This window comes from Dipodomys spectabilis, unplaced genomic scaffold, assembly GCF_019054845.1.
Source record: "Dipodomys spectabilis isolate Male_0828 unplaced genomic scaffold, ASM1905484v1 ptg000076l, whole genome shotgun sequence".
Taxonomy (NCBI): Eukaryota; Metazoa; Chordata; class Mammalia; order Rodentia; family Heteromyidae; genus Dipodomys; species Dipodomys spectabilis.
The window spans coordinates 6,922,497-6,947,172 of record NW_024870753.1 but is presented as its reverse complement, the minus strand read 5'-3'; the positions used below and the strand labels follow the sequence as shown (position 1 = coordinate 6,947,172).

General features: G+C 50.1%; 3 protein-coding genes and 1 long non-coding RNA gene across 8 annotated transcripts; 2 read left to right on the top strand and 2 right to left on the bottom strand.

Annotated features, from left to right (window-relative positions):
• Positions 1-3,293: 3,293 nt before the first annotated feature.
• Positions 3,294-4,595, bottom strand: LOC122110322. Its single transcript, XR_006147855.1, has 2 exons — positions 4,372-4,595; positions 3,294-4,220 (listed from the first exon to the last, which is right to left on the bottom strand). It is a non-coding gene; the product is annotated as an uncharacterized LOC122110322 (long non-coding RNA).
• Positions 4,596-4,981: 386 nt separating this feature from the next.
• Positions 4,982-10,426, top strand: Dpagt1 (dolichyl-phosphate N-acetylglucosaminephosphotransferase 1). Of its 2 annotated transcripts, XM_042682861.1 has the most exons (9): positions 4,982-5,339; positions 5,661-5,781; positions 5,947-6,160; positions 6,400-6,546; positions 8,420-8,504; positions 8,960-9,148; positions 9,439-9,526; positions 9,692-9,847; positions 9,924-10,426. In XM_042682861.1, exons 1-9 carry the CDS (start codon positions 5,173-5,175, stop codon positions 9,987-9,989), a joined length of 1,233 nt encoding a protein of 410 aa, XP_042538795.1. In that variant the 5' UTR covers positions 4,982-5,172; the 3' UTR covers positions 9,990-10,426. The 2 variants fall into 2 exon arrangements, with proteins under 2 accessions (XP_042538795.1, XP_042538796.1); XM_042682862.1 differs by lacking the exon at positions 4,982-5,339 and having other exon boundaries at positions 5,693-5,781; positions 5,963-6,160.
• Positions 10,427-12,543: 2,117 nt separating this feature from the next.
• On the top strand, positions 12,544-13,208 carry LOC122110321 (histone H2AX). Its single transcript, XM_042682867.1, has one exon. The coding sequence runs from the start codon at positions 12,629-12,631 to the stop codon at positions 13,058-13,060; it is 432 nt and encodes a 143-aa protein (XP_042538801.1). The 5' UTR covers positions 12,544-12,628; the 3' UTR covers positions 13,061-13,208.
• A 907-nt stretch (positions 13,209-14,115) lies between these two features.
• On the bottom strand, positions 14,116-23,641 carry Hmbs (hydroxymethylbilane synthase). Of its 4 annotated transcripts, none has more exons than XM_042682863.1 (14): positions 23,459-23,641; positions 21,041-21,094; positions 20,648-20,720; positions 19,719-19,768; positions 19,587-19,642; positions 18,392-18,469; positions 18,122-18,199; positions 17,917-17,992; positions 16,072-16,185; positions 15,858-15,896; positions 15,412-15,531; positions 15,136-15,189; positions 14,941-15,027; positions 14,116-14,859 (listed from the first exon to the last, which is right to left on the bottom strand). In XM_042682863.1, exons 1-14 carry the CDS (start codon positions 23,489-23,491, stop codon positions 14,686-14,688), a joined length of 1,086 nt encoding a protein of 361 aa, XP_042538797.1. In that variant the 5' UTR covers positions 23,492-23,641; the 3' UTR covers positions 14,116-14,685. The 4 variants fall into 4 exon arrangements, with proteins under 4 accessions (XP_042538797.1, XP_042538798.1, XP_042538800.1 ...); XM_042682864.1 differs by having other exon boundaries at positions 14,941-15,031; positions 15,140-15,189; XM_042682866.1 differs by lacking the exon at positions 23,459-23,641 and adding an exon at positions 23,291-23,389 and having other exon boundaries at positions 14,941-15,031; positions 15,140-15,189.
• Between the last annotated feature and the right edge of the window lie 1,035 nt (positions 23,642-24,676).

Genomic DNA, 24,676 nt, shown 5'->3' with positions numbered 1-24,676 from the left:
ACACTGACAACACGGCCGACGCCCCGCCCCCACCCGCCCTTAAAGGAGCCGCGCCCGCCCCGGGCGGGGCCTAGCCTGCCCGGCTTTCTGCTAGTCAGAGGAGGGCGGGGCAAGGACATCCGCGAGGCCAGCGGGTTCCACGATTGAAAACTAGGCGGGATCTCTGACGGTCCCGCCCCATCCTGCAGTCGGGGTGCACCCCTCCCCAGACAAGCTCAAAGCGATCTGACTGCCTGGTCTAACACCTCTGCTTCCCCCCAAGCTTCATACACTTCCACATGGAAGTTTGGGGGGTTGAAAAGGAGTCGACCCCTGCGGAAATCATCACTCCCTTCTCCCATGACTGTCAGGCTAGACCTTCTCTGAAGCTAGGCTCTGGGTAAGGAAGTGCAGGGGTTTCCTCCCAGATAAAAAGGCCTGGCAAAAGTCCAGCTGATAGCAACGGAGAGAAAGCAGAAGCTGAACGTGGTCGAGAACAAGTGGAAGAATTTCCTCCACCACCACCATTCCCTTTCTCTTTGGAGCTAGAACTTAAGAACACCTCCTATTTACCTCCTTGCTCAAGTGGGTTTGATGTTGAGATATTTCTCAAGCCTGAGGCTACATCTGTTTTTAAAAATAATACATTTCCATAGTAACAGCTCCTGCCTATGGAGCACATGTAGAGAAGGCAGCAATGAAAGAAGAGCTAGCAACCCAGCACTGGACTAGCAATAGCTTTGGCCAGGCTGGAGGCAAGTCTTAAGCAGTAGAGCACTGGACTAGTAAGTCCTGAGTTCACTAGTCCAGATAAGTGTGGGATATAGGGTGTGGTGGCACCCTACTACAGTCATGGATTCCAAAGGATCCCCCATTTCCCAAGAGCACCTTAGGTCTTTGGCACAGAGTCCCTTCTGCAGGTAGAAAGGGAAGATGTTAAATAACTTCCAAATCTTCCAAATACGGGGCTGGGAAGGTGGCTCAGTGGTAGAGCGCTTGCCTTGCATGCCTGAGACCCTGGATTCGATTCCTCAGCACCACATAAGCAAAAAGAAAAAAAGCTGGAAGTGGCGCTGTGGCTCAAGGCTAGAGTGCTAGCCTTGAGCTGAAGAGCTGAAGGACAGACAGTACCCAGGCCCCATGACCAGACCCCCCTCCCAAAAAAAAAACCTTCCAAATCCATTTTTGGGTCTGGTCATGGGGCCTGAACTCTGGGCCTGGGTGCTGCCTAGCACTCTACCACTTGAGCCCCAGCACCACTTCCGGCTTTTTTCTTTTTGCTTATGTGGTGCTGAGGAATCCAGGGCCTCAGGCATGCAAGGTAAGCGCTCTACCACTGAGCCACCTTCCCAGCCCCCATTTAGCTTTTTAAGAGAATAAAAAATTGAGTTTGCAGAAACTCAACAGTTTAGCAATGTGATTGAGTTAAAAGAGGTAGTAGAATAGCTTGAGGTAGCTAACTACTGTAAGGAATGACAATGATGGGAAGAAAAAAGGTGATGAGCTACCTTTGCTGTGGCCTGCCCAGATAGTCACGACTCCAAAACCGAGAAATATTCACCTATTTCTTTCTAATTTTTTTTGTGTTGCTGTTTTTTTTTTTCAGTCACGGGGCTTGAACTCAGCGCCTGGGTGCTGTCCTTGAGCTCTTTTGCACAAGGCTAGTGCTGTACCACTTCTGGTTTTCTGGTGATTAATTGGAGATAAAAGGCTCACAGTTTTTCCTGACCAGGCTGGCTTTGAACCACAATCCACAGATCTCAGCCTCTGGAGTAGCTTGGATTACAGACTTGAGCTACCAGCACCACTTTCGTCCATTTCTAATCGTAAGCGGGAACAGAGACTGAAATCCAGGGAGGAGACAACTCAGGCCAGCTCCCAGGGATGAAAGAGGAAGCAGTCAATGGGTAGAGCAGCCAGGCCAGGGAAACAGGCTGAACAGTTAGTAGTCCAGGTATGTAGAAGACTCTCTTCCACCAAGACCCCTTCTTCAGGAACCATGGAGCTTCCCAAGAATCCTCTTCAATTGTGCACAACAATACTGGGGCTTAGACTCAAAACCTCAAGCCCTCTCTTAGCTTTTTCACTGAAGGCTGGCACTGTACCACTTGAAACACATTTCTATTTCTGGCTTTTTGCTAATAAATTAGAGATCAGCATTTCTTTGCTGGGCTTGTGAACCAGGATCCTCAGAAGCTTGGATTACAGGTGTGAGCCACTGGCACTAGACAATTTTTTGGGGGGAAGGAGGTCCGGTCATGGGACCTAAACTCTGGGCCTGGGCGCTGTCCCTCAGCTCTTCAGCTCAAGGCTAGCACTCTACCACTTGAGCCACAGCGCCACTTCTGGCTTTTTTCTTTTTGCTTATGTAGTGCTGAGGAATCGAACCCAGGACCTCAGGCATGCAAGGCAAGCACTCTACCACTGAACCACCTTCCCAGCCTATCACCAGACAATTTTTGTATCACTTCCATCTTTCAAAAATCAATTCCTGGACCTCAGAAGGTGGCTCAGTGGTAGAGTGCTTGGCTCACATTCATGAGGCCCTGGGTTCAATTCCTCAGCACCACATAAGCAAAAAAGTTGGAAGTAGGTGCTGTGGCTCAAGTGGTAGGGAACTTGAGCTGAGAAGCTGAGGACAGCACCCAGGCCCAGAGTTCAAGCCCCACGACCAACAACAGCAAAAATCAATTCAGCATGCTTTTAGCCAATGACTTTTGCTAGCTACATTGACAGGAGAGAGGTAGGAAGAAAAAGAAAAAGAGTAACTCAGCTGCCTGAACAAAACCACAAACAGGGTCACACAAATGTCAAGCATCATTCCAGACTATCCAGTTCTGTCTCTTGGTCTTTTAGGCACTGGAAACTATTTTTGCGACAGGTTTTGTCTGGGAATTAGTTTAATAGTAAATTGGTCTTGCTTACTGGGAGGCATTCAGGGATACTTAACAGATGTGCATCTCAGACATTGTCTATTCTGGCCAGGGACAATGACAACTCAGCTGATCTGTGAGTCCCAGCAACTTTAGCATTCAGGCAAGTGCTTTGAACTTTTATCAGGATAGGCACAAAATTTCAATCCAACCATGTGTTTGTTTCTCCCTCTGATTAGCCTGATAGTCCACTGAGCCCTTACTGTCACAGGAGTGTAATTATTCAGATTATATGACAAGCATCCAACTAAGTATTTTCTGATGGTAAGGTTCATATATGGATGATGAATCCTAATGTCCTGCCTTTGAACAAGTCCTCCCAGCCTCCTGGGTAGGGTGGGTAGGATAATGATTTCCAGAGAAAAGAAATCTTAAGGCTTGTCAGATTGAAAAGGAAGGTTTATTAGGATTGGGCCCCTGACCAAAAAACAACAACAAAACAAAACAGATACAGACTCTCAGGCCTCCCGGGAGTCTCAGACTGCTACTGATCAACAAGATAACCAAGTGGATATTCTTTGGGGATCCACAAGCTCCTCCTTTCCACCTGTTCCTTGTATTTCACTCTCCAGGGTTGGAAGGCCCTTCCACTTTTACTCCTGCTGATGGACATCATTCCAGATCAAAACTCCTCCTCAAGGACCACTGGCTTCCCTGGGGTGATGACTCCATTCATGTGCACTTGTCACCTTCTATGTGCAAAAGATTCAGACTCCATGTGTGTAATCTTACACACAGGTATCTTTATGTCCCTAGCCTCAGGGGGACACCTTGTGGAAAGGAAAACACTTTCCTCCAGGGAATCTGCATATGCACATGCTAGCACCACGTATGTAGAAAAAAAATACAATTTGGTGGAATACAACCAAGTAAATAATTACTGGGAGAAAGAGAGAGCGAGAGAGCAAGAAAGGCAGGGAAAGGAGAGGGGGTTGTTGTTGATTAGAGCTACCTTCAAGTATCAGGGACCTATACCTAATTTTGAGGAAAAGCAGCCTTAAAGGAGTCGATCTCATCCTGATTCGTGGGCATGCCGCATTGGAAAGAAGGGACAAAGTACCAAGCTATCGGATTATCCCCCTAACTCCCTTATAGTAATGAAATTCATTTGCTACCTGAGTCCATGAGGAGAATGAAAGGGAATGAAGAGTCAGGTGAACTGTTACTTGTAGGGGAACAGGCGTGAGGCAAAAGGTACACTAACCTAGAGGAGGAAACCTCTAGGTTCTCAGAAAGTAGGTGTGCATCAGGCTCTTTGTCTTGTGATTTCTTTCCAACGTCTCAGGAGCCATCCCCTCATTCTGGGAGCTAGGTACAGTGCAAAGATCGAAGATCAAGTTAAAAGTTCCGGGTTGAATCCAGGACTCTTCAGTGGTGAAGCTGCCTCTCTAAGTTGCCGGGCAACTGACTGCTACAGTGGGGGCAGAAGGTGGGTGGGATATGGAGGGGAAAAAAATACCTGGATCAAGAACAAGGAAAAGAGAGGAGGAGGGGCTTTGCACCAGTCTAGAATTTACAGCAGCCGTCCACGTTGTAGCTGCGTTTCTGGGAACAGAGTAGTGTCCTCCTCGGCTTCCAACTGCAACGGCAACAGGTTTCCAACTAAGCGCAGGTGCAGCTCCACACACCCGTCCCTCCGCCCACCCTCGGACTTCTATTAAGAGACGTAAACCAAGCTCCAAAACGTTCCGGGTTAAGTGCGTGGCCCTTTAAATCTGACTTGCCGGAGCCGACGTGGAAGTCGGAGGAGGAGGGGGCGGTCTGACACGTGACGTGAGGAGGCGTCCATCTTGGAACCGGGCAGGGGGGGGGGGTAATTTCCGATCTGGGCTCTGCATCTTTACTACAATTTCAGGATAGCCGCATTTGAGTGTCCTTCTTTAATTGACATTTGCAAAACTAGACTGATCGCCCTAATTTGAGCAAACATTTTAGTTTAAGACAACGCTGGTGTTCCGGCGGCAGTGCCCGTATTAAAGATGGCGCCTCTGCCTTCGGCAACTACAGTACCGTTCGAATCAAGATCCGGGCGGAAACAGTGGGTACACAGGTGCTGTTGGTCAAGGCCGAGGTTGCGTTCCGGAGCCTCTTGGGGGTCAGGAGGGCGGGTCGGGGCACCGGGAAGGGGTTCGGCTGCGGCTGGGATGGGAATAGTCCGCTTGCAGGGAGCCGCCACTCCTCACCGCTGAGGCCTCGGGGCCGCTGTCCAGATTGCCCGTGAGCAAAGTCGGCCGGGGAGCGGGGCTCCCGTTCGGACACCATGTGGGCCTTCCCGGAGTTGCCCATGCCGCCGCCTCTGATGGTGAATTTGCTCGGCTCTCTGCTGGGATTTGTGGCCACGGTCACCCTCATCCCCGCCTTCCGTGAACACTTTATCGCTGCGCGCCTCTGTGGCCAGGACCTCAACAAACCCATCCGGCGGGAAATGTGAGTAGCGGAGCCCGAGTGTCCCGGGGGGAGGCCGGGGCGCAGACAGGTGCTCCCCTGAGGGGGGGCGGGCAGCCGAGCGCTGGTAGCCCGGGCACCCTGGAACTCCGGGGGTGGTGGGCAGGACTGAGTAGCGTGGGGGAGGGATGCGAGGAGACCCTTGGATCTTTCAGGTGCCTTCCTCCCCGTGTCCTCCCCGTGTCCTCCCCCACCAAACAAAACACAAAAGAACCGCAGTCGCGATTACCGTAACCTTGGCCCTAGTGAATGACCACGCCCCATTTCCTTTTCCTCTTCCCACCACTTGCTGCTGGGCCACAGCCCAGAGTCTCAGGGAGTGATCAGCGGAGCTGTTTTCCTTATCATCCTCTTCTGCTTCATCCCTTTCCCCTTCCTGAACTGCTTTGTGGAGGAGCAGTGTAAAGCATTTCCCCACCATGAAGTAAGTGGACTAGTGGAGCCGATGGCTGGGGTTTGGGGTGTACCTGAGAGTTGAGGTTATTTCGGCTTGGGAGAAGGGGCTGAGGACAGAACTGCAAAGGCAGGACTTCTTGAAAGGTGAATGGGGGAGCAGGCTTGAATCATGACCTGCCCGAGCCTCCCCCAGTTTGTGGCCCTGATAGGTGCTCTCCTTGCCATCTGCTGCATGATCTTCTTGGGCTTCGCGGATGATGTATTGAATCTGCGCTGGCGCCACAAGCTGCTGCTGCCCACAGCAGCCTCACTACCTCTCCTCATGGTGTATTTCACCAACTTTGGCAACACGACCATTGTGGTACCCAAGCCTTTACGTCCACTTCTTGGCCTGCACCTGGACTTGGGTAAGTAGCCCTGGCACTACTGCCTCTGTGGTATATGCTTCAGAACATCCCCCCACCCCCACCCCCTCCAACCTCTGCAGGTATCAAGAGGACCCATCTCAGTGTTCCACATTCTCCTCGAAGTGTTCCTGTTCTGTCCCTTTCTGGTGGTCCTTCATCCTGTGTTCCATTCTCAAGAGAATATTCTTAAATTCTCCTTTCTTAGTTGGCACTGTTGTTCATTCTGTGTCTCCCTCTAGGGATCTTGTACTATGTCTACATGGGGCTGCTTGCAGTGTTCTGCACGAATGCCATCAATATCTTAGCAGGAATTAATGGCCTAGAGGCTGGCCAGTCATTGGTCATTTCTGCTTCTATCATTATCTTCAACCTGGTGGAGCTGGAAGGTAGGTGCAATTGGAGATAGGATGAGAATTAAGAAAGTTAGTAGTCTGATGTATATGTGTATATATATGTATGGCTTTGAATAATTCAGAGGGGAAAAGCATTATGTATCTATGGAAGATCAGGGAAGCTACTTTGCAAATTATAGATTACTAATTAAGTAACTAGTAGCTCATGCTTGTGATTGTAGTTACTCAGGAGGCTGAGATCCAGAGGATAGCAGTTTGGAGTCAGCTCAGGCAGAAAAATCAAAAAGACTCCATTTCTAAAATAACCAGCAGAGGACTAGAGGCATGGTTCAAATGGTAAAGTGTCAGCCAAACAAGAGGTCCTGAGTCTAAGCCCTAGTATGGGCAGAAGGAAGAAAGAAAGAATGATCATTTTGAAGAATTTAAAAATAAAACCAGCTTATAAAAATAGTAAAAAGCAGGAATGGAGGCATGGTTTAAGTGGTATATAGCAAGAGCTATGCCATGAGTTCAAGCCCAGGGGGAAAAATTGACTTAAAGCTAAGCACTGTTTTTTTTTTTATTTGTTTTGGGGCTTTTTGGTCAATATTTGGGATTGAACTTGGCCTTCAGTACAGAAGGCAGGTGCTCTACTAAAGGTCATGGCCCAGTTCTAAACTAAGCACTTTTTAAATGTTATCTCATTTTAATTTTTTAACAGCTCTGTGTTACAGGTATCAGCCCTGCTTTACAGATGAGAAAATAAGAGTCTTAGAGAAGGTAAATGTGTCATATTCAAGGTCACACTGCTAGGAAGTGAAGCTAGTATTCAAACCTAGGTCAGAATGTCTAAACCAACTTTAAGTCATTCATTAGGTGTTTTGTTTTGTTTTTGGTGCCAGTCTTGGGGCTTAACTCAAGGCCTGGTCACTGTCACTGAGCTTTTTTTGTTCAAGACTAGTGCTCTGTCACTTGAGCCACAGGTCAAGCTCCATTTCTGGCTTTTTGGTGATTAATTGGAAGATAGGAGTTTCTTGGACTTTCGTGCCCAGGCCAGCTTTGAACTGTGACCCTTAGATCTCAGCCTCCTGAGTAGCTAGGATGACAGGCATGAGTCGTCAGTGCCTACCCATACATTAGTTGTGGAGGCTTCATGAAAGTGGTGAAATACTGGAAACTGTGTGACATTTAAAAAAAAGATAGTTGAAGCCAGGCGCTGGTGGCTCACGCCTGTAATCCCAGCTACTCAGGAGGCTGAGATCTGAGGATCACGGTTCAAAGCCAGCCCAGGCAGGAAAGTTCCTGAGACTCTTATCTCCAATAAACCACTAGAAAACCGGAAGTGGCGCTGTGGCTCAAGCAGTAGAGTGCTCCCTTTGAGCTGAAGAGCACAGGGACAGCGCCCAAGCCCAGAGTTCAAGCCCCAGGACTGACCAAAAAGGAAAAAAAAAAAAAAAAGTTGTGTTTTAAACATGACTTAGATGAAGGAGGGGAGGTGATTTTTGTTGTTGTTGTTGGTTTTGGTGCTAATCAGGGCTTGAACTCAGGGCCTTCTGCTCGCACTGCTTTTTTATGAGCCATGCTTCTAGACCAACATTTTGCTGGGTAATTGCAGATTCTGCCCAGGCCGCCTTAGAACCTTGATCCCCAGACCTCAGCCTCCTGAATAGCTAGGATTATAGACATGAGCCACCAATGTCCCCCTGAAGGGGTAAATTTGATTCAAGTACATTAAAAACACATATATATGGAAATAATCCCAGTGAAACTTCTTTATATAATTAATATATGCTAGTTTTAAAAAGAGAGTTAAAAGAGAAAATGACTTGGGTGAATGGATGATACAACTGGGACTAGAACTTAGAGACAGACAAAAATAGGCCCATGGTATGCAGGGCTTGTGTTCACTTTCCCTTCTTTTCCAAAGGTGATTATCGAGATGATCATGTCTTTTCTCTCTACTTCATGATCCCCTTTTTTTTCACCACCTTGGGATTGCTCTACCATAACTGGTAAGTAGGCCTATGGATTCAGGAGACAGATGTCGGAACATGTGGCAAAAGATGGTCTCGATCCTTATAGAGAGACTAAACTTGTGCATACTTTTGCTAAGTATTTTCTGTGTCTTCAGTTGTTATAGCCTGTCATTCCCCTAGACCCTCCACCCCCCAAAGGCGCTAGGGATCACATTCATAGCCTCCTACATGCCAACCAAGTGACTTACCATTGAGCTGCAACTTCAGCCCGGTAGTGTTCTGAAATCACCCTCTACCTAGCGATAGTTAGGGCTGTGGAGTCCCTGGAATAGATGAATTGGGGGCCTTGGGTCCTGCAGAGATGCTGAGACAGCTGTTGTGTCTGTAGTCAGAACCCAAGGTCAAGGCAAGCTCGGTATCCAGATGTGTGATGTGAGAGGAAAAGTTAGTAATGCTTCTTGCTGTTGGCTCAGATGCTCTTCCCCACACAGGTACCCGTCACGGGTGTTTGTGGGAGATACCTTCTGTTACTTCGCTGGCATGACTTTTGCCGTGGTGGGCATCTTGGGACACTTCAGCAAGACCATGCTACTGTTCTTCATGCCACAGGTGTTCAACTTCCTCTATTCACTGCCTCAGCTCCTGCGCATCATTCCCTGCCCTCGCCACCGTATGCCCAGGTAGCCACTTTGGGTCTTGGAAGGGATATCATAGCTTTTCACTTGGGATATCTAAAAATAGCATCTGCATTCCCTATGTAAAGGAAGTAGGCCCTTTATAATTTACAAGCACATTTACATACATAATCTGAATGTTCACATCAGTTCTGATCACATAGGAGTAAGCAACAGAGACAAATAGATCTCAGGTTATTTGATTCCACTTTCATTGCTCTTCCTGGTAATTATCCACAGGGAGGAGAGTTTTTTGAGTAGTGGTCTAGTCACGTAAAGCTGTCTTCCCCCTGCAGACTCAATACCAAGACAGGCAAACTGGAGATGAGCTATTCCAAGTTCAAGACCAAGAGCCTCTCTTTCTTGGGCACCTTTGTATTAAAGGTAACTAGGTAACAAGGAGGTAAGGCCCCAGGCCACCATCCTAAGCTTGGGGGAATGGGATCCTAGGCCTACATCAGACTCAAGGGGACCTTGGAAGCATCAAGTAGACCCCCATTCCTGGAACACTGGTATTAGCTCAAGTTCTTTCTAACTCTGGTCCCCCAGGTAGCAGAGAACCTCCAGCTAGTCACAGTGCGACACAGTGAGGATGAGGATGGTGCTTTCACTGAGTGTAACAACTTGACTCTCATCAACTTGCTACTTAAAGTCTTTGGGCCCATCCATGAGAGAAACCTCACGTTGCTCCTGTTGCTGCTTCAGGTGAGGGCAAGGATGGGGTTTGTACCTCCTTGACTCCCTTCCTTTGGTTCTTATTCCAGACCCTTTCTCTTTGCAGATCCTGGGCAGCGCTGTCACCTTCTCCATTCGATACCAGCTTGTCAGACTCTTCTATGATGTCTGAATTCCCTTTTGCCTCACAAGTCTCCAGGGAGCCTGACATAGGCCAACCTCTGTCTGGTCTAAGACTGATGACTCCTGGCCCAGACTCTCCCATTCTTTATTCTCCTCGAGATTTTGCTCTCATCAATGACATCCTGGACCTTTCAGGCCTCCTAATGATGATTAGATTTTGCCTGTGGCTTTCCTCAACTTGCTACTTTCTCTCCATTCCATCTTTGCAGGCTCCTAAGGTGGGACACAGCAGCTTTTCTGCAGATATCTGTAACTCAACTTCCAAATTCCTGACTTGAGGTATATGCTGAGCCTTGACATAGAACCTGGACTAGGGCTAGGACCATAGACAACTTTATATTTGACTATAAATTATGTGTTTGATTAGAGCAGATGCAGGGCCCAGTGCTCCCAAAAGTGACAATAAAGTATTACCTTTTTCTTGTTCCTACAGGTATATTTCCTCTCCCCCCCCCCCCCACTTCAGGGCTGGGGAATGAACCCAGGGTCTCCATGTGATAGGCAAGTGCTCTACCACTGAGCTATATCCCAGCCAAGGTAGTTTCTATACTGACAGAATAAATTAGGAGGGGTGTGTGTGTGTGTGTGTGTGTGTGTGTGTGTGTGTGTGTGTGTGTGTGTGTGTGTGTGTGTGTGTAAAGTAGGGTGAGCTGGGAGCCAGTAGCTCATACCTGTAATCCTAGCTACTTAGGAGGCTGAGATCTGAGGATTGCGGTTCAAAGCCAGCCCAAGCAGGAAAGTCTGTGAGACTCTTATCTCCAATTAATCACAAGAAAACCAGAAGTGGTTCTGTGCATCAAGTGGTAGAACACTTGCCTTGAGCTCAAGAGCTCAGGGACAGCACCCAAGCCCAGAATTCAAACCCTATGACCGACCAAAAAAAAAAAAAAAAGTAGGGTGAATAAATTAGGATATATTATACATATACATATATAAATATACATATACATACATATAAATATAAAGATATATAAAGTAGGGTGAATAAATTAGGGAGGATACCTCTGCTCTATTTGATCCTCTCTAATAAATTATAGAAGCCAAACACCAGTGGTTCACACTTATGTAATTTTAGCTTCTCAGGAGACTGAGAATTGAGGTCTTGCCATTTGAAGCCAACCCAGGCAGGAAAAGTCCACAAGACTATCTGGAGGTGCAGTGGTATATTGCCATAAGCAAAAAAAGTTGAGCAAGAGCCAGAGGCCCCGAGTTTAAACCCCATACCATCATAAATAGTGAACTGAGATCAGGAAGAATATGTTGAAAAAAATAAAAATACTCGAGTGCTGGTGGCTCATGCTTGTACTCCTCACTACTCAGGAGGTTGAGATCTGAGAATCATGGTTCAAAGCCAGCCCAGGCAGACTTTTTTTTTTTTTTTTTTTGGGGGGGGTCCTGTCGTGGGGCCTGAAGGCTGTCCCTCAGCTCTTCAGCTCAAGGCTAGCACTCTACCACTTGAGCCACAGCGCCACTTCTGGCTTTTTTTCTTTTTGCTTATGTGGTGCTGGGGAATTGAACCCAGGGCCTCAGGCATGCAAGGCAAGCACTCTACCACTGAGCCACCTTCCCAGCCCCTGTGAGACTCTTATCTCCAATTAACCACAAGGAAACCAGAAGTGGCACTGTGGCTCAAAGTGGTAGAGCACTAGCCTTGAGCAGAAAACCTTAGGGACAGCACCCAGAGCACCCAGGCTCTGAGTTCAAGCTTCAAGACTGACAAATATATAAAGTGCTCCTCCTTCAGTTGGCATGGAAGGTCATTAAGACATGTCTTCTGGAATAGGACTGACCCCGAGTTTTATTTTTCTCTCGTGTATTGTTTCTGTTAGATCTAAGGAGGCAGAGATATACTGTATAGTATATATACTATATACTATACTGTATAGTATTTACCTTTTTTTTTCTTGTGACAGTCTTGGGCTTGAACTCAGGGGTTCTGAGTGGATACTGTCCCCCTTATTATTTTTTTTTTCTTCCAGTCCTAGAGCTTGAACTCAGGGCCTGAGCACTGTTCCTGAGCTTCTTTTTGCTCACATTCCCAGCCCCTAGCGCTTGAGCCACGGTTCCACTTCTTGGTTTTTGGTAGTTAATTGGTGATGAGAGTCTCACTGGCTTTTCTGCCCAGGCTGGGATCGAAATCGCGGTCCTCAGATCATAGCCTCTTGAGTAGCTAGGATTACAGGTGTGATCCACGGGCAGCCGGCCGGACCCCTTTTTAAATCCTATGGCAGCATAGATCTGGCAGAAACTCCAGATTCCAACCTTTTGTCTTCCGGATCTCCGGTCTGGCGATAGCATTTAAATCTCGCGCGCTTTACACGGATTGGCTCTATCAGGAAGGGGTGGGCTATCTGCACGTCGTCACTCTTCCACGCAGGTTCCCCGGGCAAAAGGTTTTCAAATTCGACCAATCGTAGGGCGCGCTTCCTCCTCCGACGCACGTTACGGAAGTGTTAACCGCAGCCAATCAGGGGCAGGGTTAGAGAAACGAACCAGTCAGGAGGGCGCAGGGGTGTGCCCTGAGAGCTTATAAGGGGAGCTCGAGGCACGCTCGGCGACAGTTGGACTGCGGCGAGTGGCGGTTGGAGGCTCTCAGGCGTCCATCTTCCCCTGTCTACCTCGCGCACCATGTCCGGCCGCGGCAAGACCGGCGGTAAGGCCCGCGCCAAAGCCAAGTCGCGCTCTTCCCGCGCCGGCCTCCAGTTCCCGGTGGGCCGCGTCCACCGGCTGCTGCGGAAGGGCCATTACGCCGAGCGGGTGGGCGCCGGCGCGCCGGTGTACCTGGCGGCGGTGCTCGAGTACCTGACGGCCGAGATCCTGGAGCTGGCGGGCAACGCGGCCCGCGACAACAAGAAGACGCGCATCATCCCCCGCCACCTGCAGCTGGCCATCCGCAACGACGAGGAGCTCAACAAGCTCCTGGGCGGCGTGACGATCGCGCAGGGCGGCGTCCTGCCCAACATCCAGGCCGTGCTGCTGCCCAAGAAGACGAGCGCCACCGTGGGGCCGAAGGCGCCGGCGAGCGGCAAGAAGGGCACCCAGGCCTCGCAGGAGTACTGAGGGGCGCCGGCCGCGGCCCGCCCCCCGCCCTCCATGCCACCACAAAGGCCCTTTTAAGGGCCACCACCGCCCTCACCGGAAGAGCTGAGCCGCCTCGGGCGCGGGGCGGCCGGGCCGCCACGCCGCCCCCCTCCGGTCCCCCCCCGCTCCCCTCTCCTCGCGCCCCCGTCGCCCCCGCCGCCGCCGCGCGTCCCCTCCCCTCCCCCGCGCCCGCATGGCCTGCCGCGGCGCCGCGGGCCTGGGTCCCGGCCCGCCTGCGGGAGGGGAGGGGGCGATCCGCCACACCCGCCCGCCGCGCGGCTCGTGACCCGACCCCCCATCCTCGGAATGACTTGACGGGCTGCGGCGCGGCCGCCGCACCTTCTGGAACCCTTGGCCTTGCGCTCTGACGCAGGGCCGAGATGGGCAGCTAAGGCGAAGAGGCTGGCGGTTATTTCCTCAGCTTGGTGCTTAGCCCTCGCCAGGACTTCAGACGTGACTGCTGGCTTCCAGGCTTTGGTGGGAGAGGATTCACTCATTTATTTTGGTGTCCGCGCTACCCCCTTGCTGCCGAGTCCCGAGGCTTTCACACCGGATCACCCTCCATCTTCATTCATGGGCCCGTGCACCCTGACCGGGACGACGCGGGAACAAGCAGCTTTCTTCAGGCCAGCCTGCCGCCTGCCTCCTGCGAAGTGTGTAAGAGGGCAAGGGCCTCCGGTTTGCGTTCGCGACTGCCGTGTGGGACAACAGAGCTGTTTGTGCCGAGACTGGTAGCTGGCCCGTGGGCCTAGGCACCCATTTTCCTCCCAGCGCCTCAACAAGATACCAGCACAAACCCGTCTGGACTGAGCCTCTGGGCTTCCGAACTGGGACTTTGCAGCTAACCCATCCAAGACTAGAACCTTAAAGTATTGGGGAGTTTCACATGGGCTAATTTTGTTTATTAAAGGATTGTTGTTTTTTAAAAGTGAAGTGTCTTCATTTTGCAAGCTATAGGATAACTAATTTCTAAGGCAGTGGGGGTGGAAGAGGTTGTCTTAACAAATAAACTTCACTATTAGCTGGAGAAGGAATAAGACATAGGATTTTCATTTATTTTGGTTATTTGGAGTCATGGTCATTGTAGCTCAGGCTGGACTTGAACCCACAGTCTTCTATTTCCCAAATGCTGGGATTTTAGGCTTGGCCCCCCACACCAGGCAAGCCAAGGGTATTAAGGCTGTTTTCTCTTGTTTTGTGGATTTCCCCTGTGAGGCAACATTGGAATTAGGACTATTGAGGCTGAAGCAAAAGCTGTTCCAGAAGTTTTTAAACAAAGGTTTCAGACTTAGAAGGACTGAAAGAGCTTTGGATTTATTTGTCTCCTAAACCTCATCAAAATGGCCACTTTCAAGGCCAGTTCATTCATAGCTGCTTACATTCAAAGGCTGTGGTTTAGACTTCTGTCTAAAGAGATGAAGCCCCCATCTATTTAGGAGGCAAGACAGTCAACAAGGCCCCAAGGTGAGATGTGTGGCTGCCAGCCTCAGGCAGTAGTTGAATCTCCTGGAGTAATCACATCCCAGCTAGTGAGTACAGGGTACTGAAACCCAGATGGAGGCACTGAAAATGACAATCCAGGTACCCTGCGCCCCACAGACCAGTTAGCGGGCATCGTTAAGCTGCCGTGCAACATCCAGGATGTTCTTGGCTCCTTTGTTCAACAACAAGCTGGCCAAGCTGATGCCCAGGTTCTCAGCAGCCAGCTGGGCTCCTCGTGGAATGTTTCGAGCAGTGATGCCTACCATTTGCGGGTCATCCTCTGGGCCATCTTCATGCTGGATGAGAGGAAGGTGGGGCTTAGTGGTATTGAAAGGGAAGGTGACATGCATTCCCTCCGACCATCCAGCTCTTGGTACCTGAGCAGGAGCGTGGATGGTGGTCTGCATGGTCTCCTGCATGCTATCTGAACCATCTAGACTCCAGACTCCACCAGTCAGGTACAGCTGTGAAACAGAGGAGTTGCCTCAGCATTTACTAAGAAGGGACTGCTTAAAAACCTGGGATGTTCAGTAGGAATCCTCCTGTCCTCCCACCAGTTCTGCCCTGCTTACTTGCCCATCCTTCATCACTGTATGGACTGCTACTGGCACACTGCAGCCTCCTTCCTGAAATAAGGAGTACCTGTGAGATCCGAGAGCCCTCAAGAGACAAAGCTCTGAGGACACAACTGAAAAGGCTGCTGGTCCCACACCTGAGTTCTCTCTATTCCCCACATTCAACAAAAACCAGTTACCACTGCATACAGAGCACTTACTCACCAACTCCTTCCACAGCCTTTCCTCACTCTCCAAGCCCCCACCCCTTCCCAGGGAGATCTCATGCCCTACCAGATGCCTCAGGAAGGCTCTTTCGGCGATGCAGCGAAGCAGAGTCTCTGGATCATGCAACACACTCACTAGATCCAAAATATCCTGGTCCTTGGCTCGGACTTCCACACCTAGGGCCCCCTGGTGAACATAAAAGCCAGCCTTGCACATACACCTTGCCTGTTCTTTCCCTAATCCATGGCACTTCCCTTTTTATTTGGCAGCTCAGGTTTGAACTTGGCCTTGAGCTTCCTAGGCAGGTACTCTACCACTTGAACAATGCCCTTAGTCCTTTAAGGGTAGGAACCAGCCCTCTTACATCTGCTCCCAGCACTTTTTTGCAGCCCAAGGCTTGTTCCTCCCTGCAAATTTATTCCGGGGGAAGATGTCAAAGGGGGTGAGACCAGGTTTGTGATTGAGAACAAAGGGAAGGGCACATTCACAGTGGTTTCCCCCATCAGACTTACCTGACCCACAGCATACATGCATTCTTCAGGATGCAAAATCTGTGGAGATAGAACAGTCCGAAGATGGGGATGGGAGTGCTCCAAAGCACTCAGTCATGACAGAGGGCTTATCTAGCTTCTAGAAACCCTGGGGACAAAAGCTGTAGCCCAGCCTCCAAAGACCATCCACAAGGGAGATGCAGATTGACGCAAGAGGGGAAAGGTCAGCTCCTACCTGCCCCACTCGGTTCTGCCAGCCCATGCGGTACAGGCCAGCTACAGCTAGGATGATGGCGCTGAACTCCTGTTGCTCATCCAGCTTCCGAAGCCGGGTGTTGAGGTTTCCTCGCTGTGGAGAATTGCTAAGGACAGTAAGGAGCCACATGCTGGCTACTCAGCCACAGTCTCTTTCCCTCTGTCTGGATGACACCTACTCATTTTCCACTTCTCAGCTTCATCATAACCACCGGGCCTAAAATGCTCTATGTCAAATCATTTCATTTTCTCCACAAGCTTATGAAGAAGGAATGACTATCATTCCTGCTTGATAGGTGGGGACAATGATACAGAGAGGTTAAATAATCTTCCTCTAGCCAGGCACTGGCGGCTCCTTCCTGTCATCCTAGCAACTCAGGAGGCTGAGATCTTAGGATTGTGATTCAAAGCCAGCCCAGGCAATAAGGGCCATGAAGCTTATCTCCAATTAAAACTAAAAACAAGGCCAGAAGTGGAGCTGTGGCTCAAATGATAGAGTGCTAGCCTTGAGCAAAAGAAGCTCAAGGACAGTGCCCAGCCCTGTGTTCAAGCCTCAGGACTGGTACCCCCCCCCCCAAAAAAAAAAAAAAAAATATGTGTTCAAGTCTAGGAAACCCTCAACTCTGTTTAAGAGGTTCCAACTAAGCTGGAAAGGTGACTCAGTGGTAGAGTGCTTGCCTTGCATGCATGAGGCCCTGGGTTCGATTCCTCAGCACCACATAAGCAGAAAAAGCTTGAAGTGGCACTGTGGCTCAAATGGTAGAGCACTAGCCTTGAGCTGAAGAGCTGAGGGACAGCGCCCAGGCCCAGAGTTCAGGCCCCATAACTGGCAAAACAAAAAACAAAAAAACCCTAAGTTCCAACTAGAGGCTTCCTGTAAATATGCTTCTTTGCCCATCGCATAGCACACTGTGTTTTTTTTAATTAGTTTTATTAAATACACTACATATTCACATAAAAATAAAAATGGGGCTGGGAGGGTAGCTCAGTGGTAGAGTTCTTGCCTTGCATGCATGAGGCCCTGAGTTGGATTCCTCAGCACCACATAAGCAGAAAAAGCCACAAGTGGTGCTGTGGCTCAAGTGGTAGAGCACTAGCCTTGAGCTGAAGAGCTGAGGGACAGCGCCCAAGCCCAGAGTTCAAGCCCCACGATAGACAAATAAATAAATAAACACACTGTAATTGCATGTACAGTAAAAATGGAAGTACCCTTTATTCCCCCTTCCCCGTGAACTAATCACAGGTCGGTACCATGCTGTATTGTTAATGCCTGTCTGTCTCCTAAACACGCCAATTCTTACAAACAGGACAATATTTATCCTTCCACGGAAGTGGCGCTGTAGCTCAAGTGGTAGAGCGCTCGCCTTGAGCTGAAGAGCTGAGGGACAGCGCCCAGGCCCAGAGTTCAAGCCCCACGACCGAAAAAAAAAAAAAAATATTTATCCTTCCATTTCCCTGGTGCCAGGCACCTGCCTGGGGCTAAACCATTATAGGGCTGTGGATGGATGCATGGATGGAAGGAAAGACAGCCCAGTGCCCCACTATGGGCTACTTTCTCTGGAAGTGCCATCCTTGGAAGCCCCTTGGACGATCCGAGGACCCTCCAAACCGGCCTTGTCTTCTCCTTCACTCTTCACTACAGCCCTTTTACTCTTAATTTTACGGAGTTTTTTTGTTTGTTCGTTTTTGTTTTTTGGTTACTATAAAGGTGATGTGTAGAGCAGTTACAGTTACCTAAGTCAGGTAATGAATACATTTGTTTTTGGACAATGTCACTCCTTCCTTTCCTTCTCCCAGTTTTTCCCTCTGAATTTTAAAAGGATACAATACTCTTGAACTCCAGATGTGGGAACTTTCTCTGCAGCTGAGCTGCTCTCCGAAGGGAGCTGGTCCCCACTACACTGCTCAAGAGAGAGGATTTAAGGTGAAATTTAACACTAGTCAGTCCCTGTTCCTTTTCTCTTCCTCCTCCTGCCCCTCCATCCTCTGTGATACCCAGAAGCATGAATGCCCATCCAGGTCCTGCTTACCTCCTCTCTGGCAAGGTTTCTAGGGTTTTCCCAACAAATTTGGGGTGAAAGACAACAGCATCACAGGGGTTTTCTCGCCTGGGGAACAAGGGAAAGTCACAGAATAAGGGAGGATACTTCAGGTCACCTCCATTCTCTCAACAGCTAATCCACCAACAATTTCCTGAGTTTCTGCCAGGCTTGAGGACAGAGGGCTAAGCCCCAGAGGAAAGAGCCAAAGCTCCCAGGAGGACAGCCTTCTCCCTGGCCCTTTGCTTGCTGGACTCTTACTTGCAGATGGCTCCAATGGTGAAGCCAGGAGGTAGCACAGTAGGCAGGTCCTTCAGGGAATGAACAACCAGGTCCACTCTAGATGAGAGAGGGGAACATGGAAAAGGGGCTTGAACAGCAGCCCCTGTCTCCACGTCAGTAGTGGAAGTTAATTCAAGAAACAGGCCTGGGGGGCGGGGGGGCTGGGAAGGTGGCTCAGTGGTAGAGTTTGCCTTGCATGCATGAGACCCTGGGTTCAATTCCTCAGCACCACATAAGCAGAAAAAAAAGCCAGAAGAGGCACTGTGGCTCAAGTGGTAGAGTGCTAGCCTTGAGCTGAAGAGCTGAGAGTTCAGGCCCAGAGTTCAGGCCCCACGACTGGACCCAAAAAAAAAAAAAAGAAAGAAAGAAAGAAAGAAACAGGCCTGGGGCTTAGAATGTTTAGTGTAGAGTGCTTGCCTTGCATGTGTGAAGCCCTGGGTTCCATTCCTCAATACCACATAAACAGAGAAAGAAGGAAGGAAGGAAGGCAGGCAGTCTGGCCAGCCAAGTGTCAGTGGTTCACGCCTATAATCCTAGCTATGCAGGAGGCTGAGATCTGAAGATCATGGTTCAAAGCCAGCCCAGGCAGGAAAGTCCATGAGACTCTTATCTTCAATTAATCATGAGAAAACCGGAAGTAGCGCTGTGGTTCAAGTGGTAGAGCACTAGCTTTGAGCCTTGAGCTGAGGGACAGCGCCCAAGCCCAGAGTTTAAGCTCCATGACCAACCAAAAAAAAAAAAAAAAGAAAGCAAGCAAGAAGGAAGGAGGGAAAGAAAAATAGGAAAGGAAAGAAAGAAGGAAAGAAGGAAAAAAGAAAGAAGGAAAGAAAGAAGGAAGGGAGGGAGGGAGGGAAGGGAAGGAAGGAAGGAAGGAAGGAAGGAAGGAAGGAAGGAAGAAAGGAAGGAAGGAAGGAAGGAAGGGGCCTTCTTAATACCTCAGGACCTTGAGCTCTGCTCTGTTCCCACCTTTCCTTCTACCACATTGTCCCAGCTAATCTTGCACTCCAGACAGCTCAGATGGTTCCAACAACACTATCTTTGGAAGCCTGAACCCCACCAGGATGTGGATCGAAGCCAGCAGTCTTGCTGATATCTTGAGCTGCAGTTCACTGGGGGTGGGAGTGAGCCTCACAAAGGAGTGCAGGGCTGTCACATATCTCGGGTCTTTACTTACTCATTTTTCCCCAGAGCGTACTCCAGCTCCTTGGTAAACAGGCTCTTTTCCCCAATCTGCCAGGTAGAAAGAGTATTAGGGTGAATGTCTTATGAGAAAGAGGGGGTACGGGGACAGAGAAGAAGATGTTACCTTAGAGAGTGCAGTGTCAAGTATCTTGTCTCCTGTGGTGGACATGGCAACTGAGGAGAGAGCCAATCAATCAGGTGCTCATTAATCAGCATTTACTGAGGCCCTACTGTGCTTAGTACTCAGTGCTCAGTACTATGCTGAGATTCATGGTAGGGACGGAGGGACGTAAGTGCCAGTCCCTGTCCATGAAAAATGTATGATCTAGCAGGGAAGCAAATTCAGAAAAAGACCCAAGGAGCCTGGCGCTGGTGGCTCACACCTGTAATCTTAGCTACTTAGAAGGCTGAGATCTGAGGATCACAGTTCAAAGCCAGCCCAGGCAGGAATGTCCATAAGACTCTTATCTCCAATAAACCACCAGAAAACTAGAAGTGGTGCTGTGGCTCAAGTGGTAGAGCACTCACCTTGAGCTGAAGAGCTGAGGGACAGCACCCAGGCCCAGAGTTCAAGCCCCATGACTGACCAAAAAAAAAAAGAAAGAAGAAGAAGGAGAAAGAAAAAGATCCAGGGGCTGGGAAGGTGGCTCAGTGGTAGAGTGCTTGCCTTGCATGCATGAGGCCCTGGGTTCGATTCCTCAGCACCACATAAGCAAAAAGAAAAAAGCTGGAAGTGGCACTGTAGCTCAAGTGGTAGAGCACTAGCCTTGAGCTGAAGAGCTGAGGGACAGCGCCCAGGGCCAGAGTTCAGGCCTCATGACCGGACCCAAAAAAAAAAAAAAAAAGATCCAAAGGCAGGAGAAGGTAAATGCCAAGCTAGCCCACGAAATCAGTCAAAGGTGTTCAGAGAACTGGCTCCCTCCCACTGGGAGCCACCAAGAAGACCTCTGAGAGGTCAGCACCCTGGTTTTGGTCACAGTAAAGCAGAAACTCTGTTCTCCCTTCTGGCAGCACTGGTGTCCCACCAACTTCCATTCCTCTCCAGAAACTTACTGATTTCAAACTGCACGCCAGGGTAGAAGGTTTTCAGCATTGCTACCACAGTATCTGTCTGTATGCGAGCCAGCTGGGGACGGAGATTCAGATTAGTCCTCCCTTTTCCTGGACACTGTCCCAACCTCACATTCTCATAGGGTCAAGGAGAATCTAAAGGAATTGGAATTCCTACCTGGGAATGAGAGGGGTGAGGGTGATCTCTACACCTCAACAACTTCCTCAGTTTTTGGACTCCATTTCCACAGAACACATTCTGCCATTCCCCTTGAGATCTTACTCTCAGCCATTCTGTTTCCTCTGTGCTAGAAATTAGCCCTTGGGGCCCATCACCTTGTGACCCGTGAGTATACTACCTAAGACAGAGCTTCTCTGCCCCATGACGGCACTTACCTGGCTCTTACGGGTACCCACTCGAACCACTCTCATCTTCAAGTTGTTCTCTTCCTGCAGAAAAAGTCCCCAGGTCACAGTCCCCTCTTCACCAGGACCCTTCCCAAGAACCAGAACTATTGGCTTAGAACGACCTCTGCTGTGTGGCCACCTGAGCCTCTGGGTTAGGAAATATTCTAAGACTGGTCTCTTACACTTCCTCAGCACCTCTGTCCTCCTCTAGGATCCAGAGAAGCAGAGGGACACTGGCAGTCGGTTCTGCTGATGTGGCAGCAGCAGTGTGGTAACCAGGACACTGATCCCCCAAGCTCACCCCGGCCAAGATACTTCTCAGTGGGAAGGCTGCACATGGCCAGGTGTGGAAAGAGATAAGGCCCATCAGCCTGGTCACAAGGAGGGCGGGGCCTGCAGCAGGCTGGGGTCGGATAGCCACAGCACACATCATTGGGGAAAAGGCTTTCTATCCACAACAGAGCAGGCCCTCAAAAATATTACTTCCATCCAGATACCAAGAGGTACCGCCCACAGCCACCACACTAAGGATCCATTAGTTTGACTGAAATGTATCTCTGTGGAACTGGAGTCAACTGGTGATATACGGTCTTGCTCAGTCAGTCCACTGGCTGGAAGTCTTAGGTATATGGTCTCAACAGGGCCAGTTCATTCATTTATGAAATGAAGAGCTTCTTCTGTCTGGATGTCATATAAGACTAAGGCTGAACTGTCTGACATTCATTTGCCTACAGTGCTGCCTCTAGCTTCACCAATAGGTAAATGTTGGGGTATTAGAGTTCAAGCTAAGAACTCAAAGGGACACACCTCTTCCTCCTGCCAGGGCACTTTGGACAAAAGCATTCAGTGCCCAGCAGGCAAAACTAGTCTTTTAGTCTGAGCCAGAGGTCTTATTCTTTCTCTTATCAGAAGGAGCCACTGTAGAAAATATCAGCTTTCCCTGCCCTAGGATCTTTATTTTTTTATAGGTGCTTTTGCAGTGAGACATCTGGGACCTCTGTCACTGGAGGAGGGGAGAGCCTGCTGCTCCCAGACACCAGTCCATTCCAGTGCTCTCACTCCTCCAATAAATCAGGCTGGGTGGACACTGAAAATCTATCTAGGCCTGAAATGCTAAACCCTGTCACTAAAATTCTAGGCCAGAAAGTGAAGCTGTGGCTCGAATGGTAGAACACCAGCCTTGGGCAAAAAAGCTAAGGGACAGCATCCAGGCCCTGAATTCAAGGGTGTGCATGCACACACACACACACACACACACACACACACACACACACACACACACACACACACACACACACACACACACACACACACACACACACACACACACACACAATAAAATTCAAGGCCACGGGGAGCCTACAGAAAGGAAGGAATCTAAGGCTGCAGAATTACAAGTTTAAAAGTCTTTAAATTTATCAAATTTGAACAGTATATTCAATTCACATTGTTGCCTCAACCTATACTTCGCTGATCACTTCGGTGCTTCTGCTATGGCATATGATTGTCCTCACAGCAACAGATGTAGTAGAGCAGGTGGGTACCTCTCCCACAATGTGTTACAGAGGCAAAGGGGTGAAATGATAAGACACACAGCAAATAATGGGCAGAGAGCTAGTGCTGAAATACCAGGCCCTCCTCCTCCTAGCCCGGTGCCCTGGAATGTCTCCACTGGCAAACAACAGGCTGGATAGGAGAAGATAAGGAGGTGCCCCTCTCTGCCTTATCTCAGGCCGGCAGTGCCTGTACCACTGTGTGGTTTGATTGCTCTGTAATTTTGCTTGCTGAAGCCCAGAGCGTCACAGGCAAGCTAGCAGTGTGAAAGCTCGGGGGGACTTCAGGTGCGGTGGTAACTCAGTGGCCTATCTTAGCTGGGGACTTTGACAGTAGCTGGAGCTGAGTCACTGCCATAACGGAGAAGGGGAGGAGGCGCACTTTCAAAATTGTGTGTGTGTGTGTGTGTGTGTGTGTGCGTGCGCGCGCGCAGTCAGAACGCTTGGGAGGGTGCCCTCACGGTGGCCCACGTCCATATCGGCCATGTCCAGTGACAGGACCGTCTGTGTAGACCAACTTTACTGGCTGGGTCACTAGGTCGTGCATTCCTAGCCGTGGGTGGGAGTCCATCCCCAACCCTCCAGCCCCCACCCTCCACCTAAAAGCCTGAAGGAATAGAGGCCCCACAGGACACCATCCTTCCACTCTTAACCCCACTTCACTGGGTCACAGATCTCCTCGTACCTTCCTGAGGGCAAACTAGTTACTGGCCCTTTAAAAGCTATACGCGGGTGGAGACAGATGACAGACAGCCCTTCTGACCAATGGATGGCGGAGGGTGGGAACTGGGGGGCCAATCGTTGCACGGGTCGCCCGGAAGCCCCATGTGCAGTTCACCGGCTCAGGACTCACCGCCGTTACAGCCACACCGCCGTTACCAGACATGTCTCTTCTGGAGTGGGGCCGCGTGGTGCTGCCAAGGTTTCCTGGGGTCGGCGGAGGCCGGAGGCTCAGGCTGGTGGGGACTGACGGCACATGGGGCCCGAGCTCGACCCACGGCCTGACTGCAGGACTCGCGAGGAGCTCTGCGTCACGTCCGGCGCCCCTGGAAGGGGCGGGAACTAGGATGATTGACACCCAGCGGTCCTGGCTTCCCCGGGTCCTCCCGGCTCACCCCAGGGGCATGCGCGCTCAGACCCAGGTCTGTCACCGCTTCCCCTATCCTGAAGTACTGCTGGCCTGTTAGCACGACGTGCTTCCGAGTTGTACTGTGAAGTGTCCTTGTCAAGCTTCTGTCCGACCACCCTAAGGGGTAGTTAATTCACTAGAAATTAGCCAGGCCCCAGAGGGAAAGGAGGGCCTATGAACCCTAAAATGCAGGGTTAGAAGATACGATGCCCCCTGGGCATCACACACACACAGCCACTAAGCGGGGCATGGTGGCCCCTGGGCATCACACACACACACACACAGCCACTAAGCGGGGCATGGTGGCCCCTGGGCATCACACACACACACACACAGCCACTAAGCGGGGCATGGTGGCCAGCCGTCTGGGCATCACACACACATACACACGGCCACACACACACACACACACACGGCCACACACACGGCCACACACACACACACACACACACATGGCCACTAAGCAAGGCATGGTGGCCAGCCATCTCCTGGGACTCCTATTACCAGCAAAAGCCAGGAGTTGAGCTGTGTCTGGAGTGGTAGAGTGCTCGCCTTGAGCAAAAAAGCTAAGGGACAGTGCTCAGGTCTTTTTTTTTTTTTTTTTTTTGTCGGTTGTGGGGCTTGAACTCTGGGCTTAGGCGCTGTCCCTCAGCTCTTCAGCTCAAGGCTAGTGCTCTACCACTTGAACCACAGCGCCGCTTCCGGTTTTCTAGTGGTTTATTGGCGATAAAGAGTCTCACGGACTTTCCTGCCCCGGCTGGCTTTCCTCGATCCTCAGATATCAGCCTCCTGAGTAGCTAGGATTACAGGCATGAGCCACCGGCGCCGGGCAATGTGGTCAGGTCTTGAGTTCAAGCCCTAGTACACAAACACACACACACACACACACACACACACACACACACACACACACACAGTTGCTTTGGAAGACTTCACCTGGAG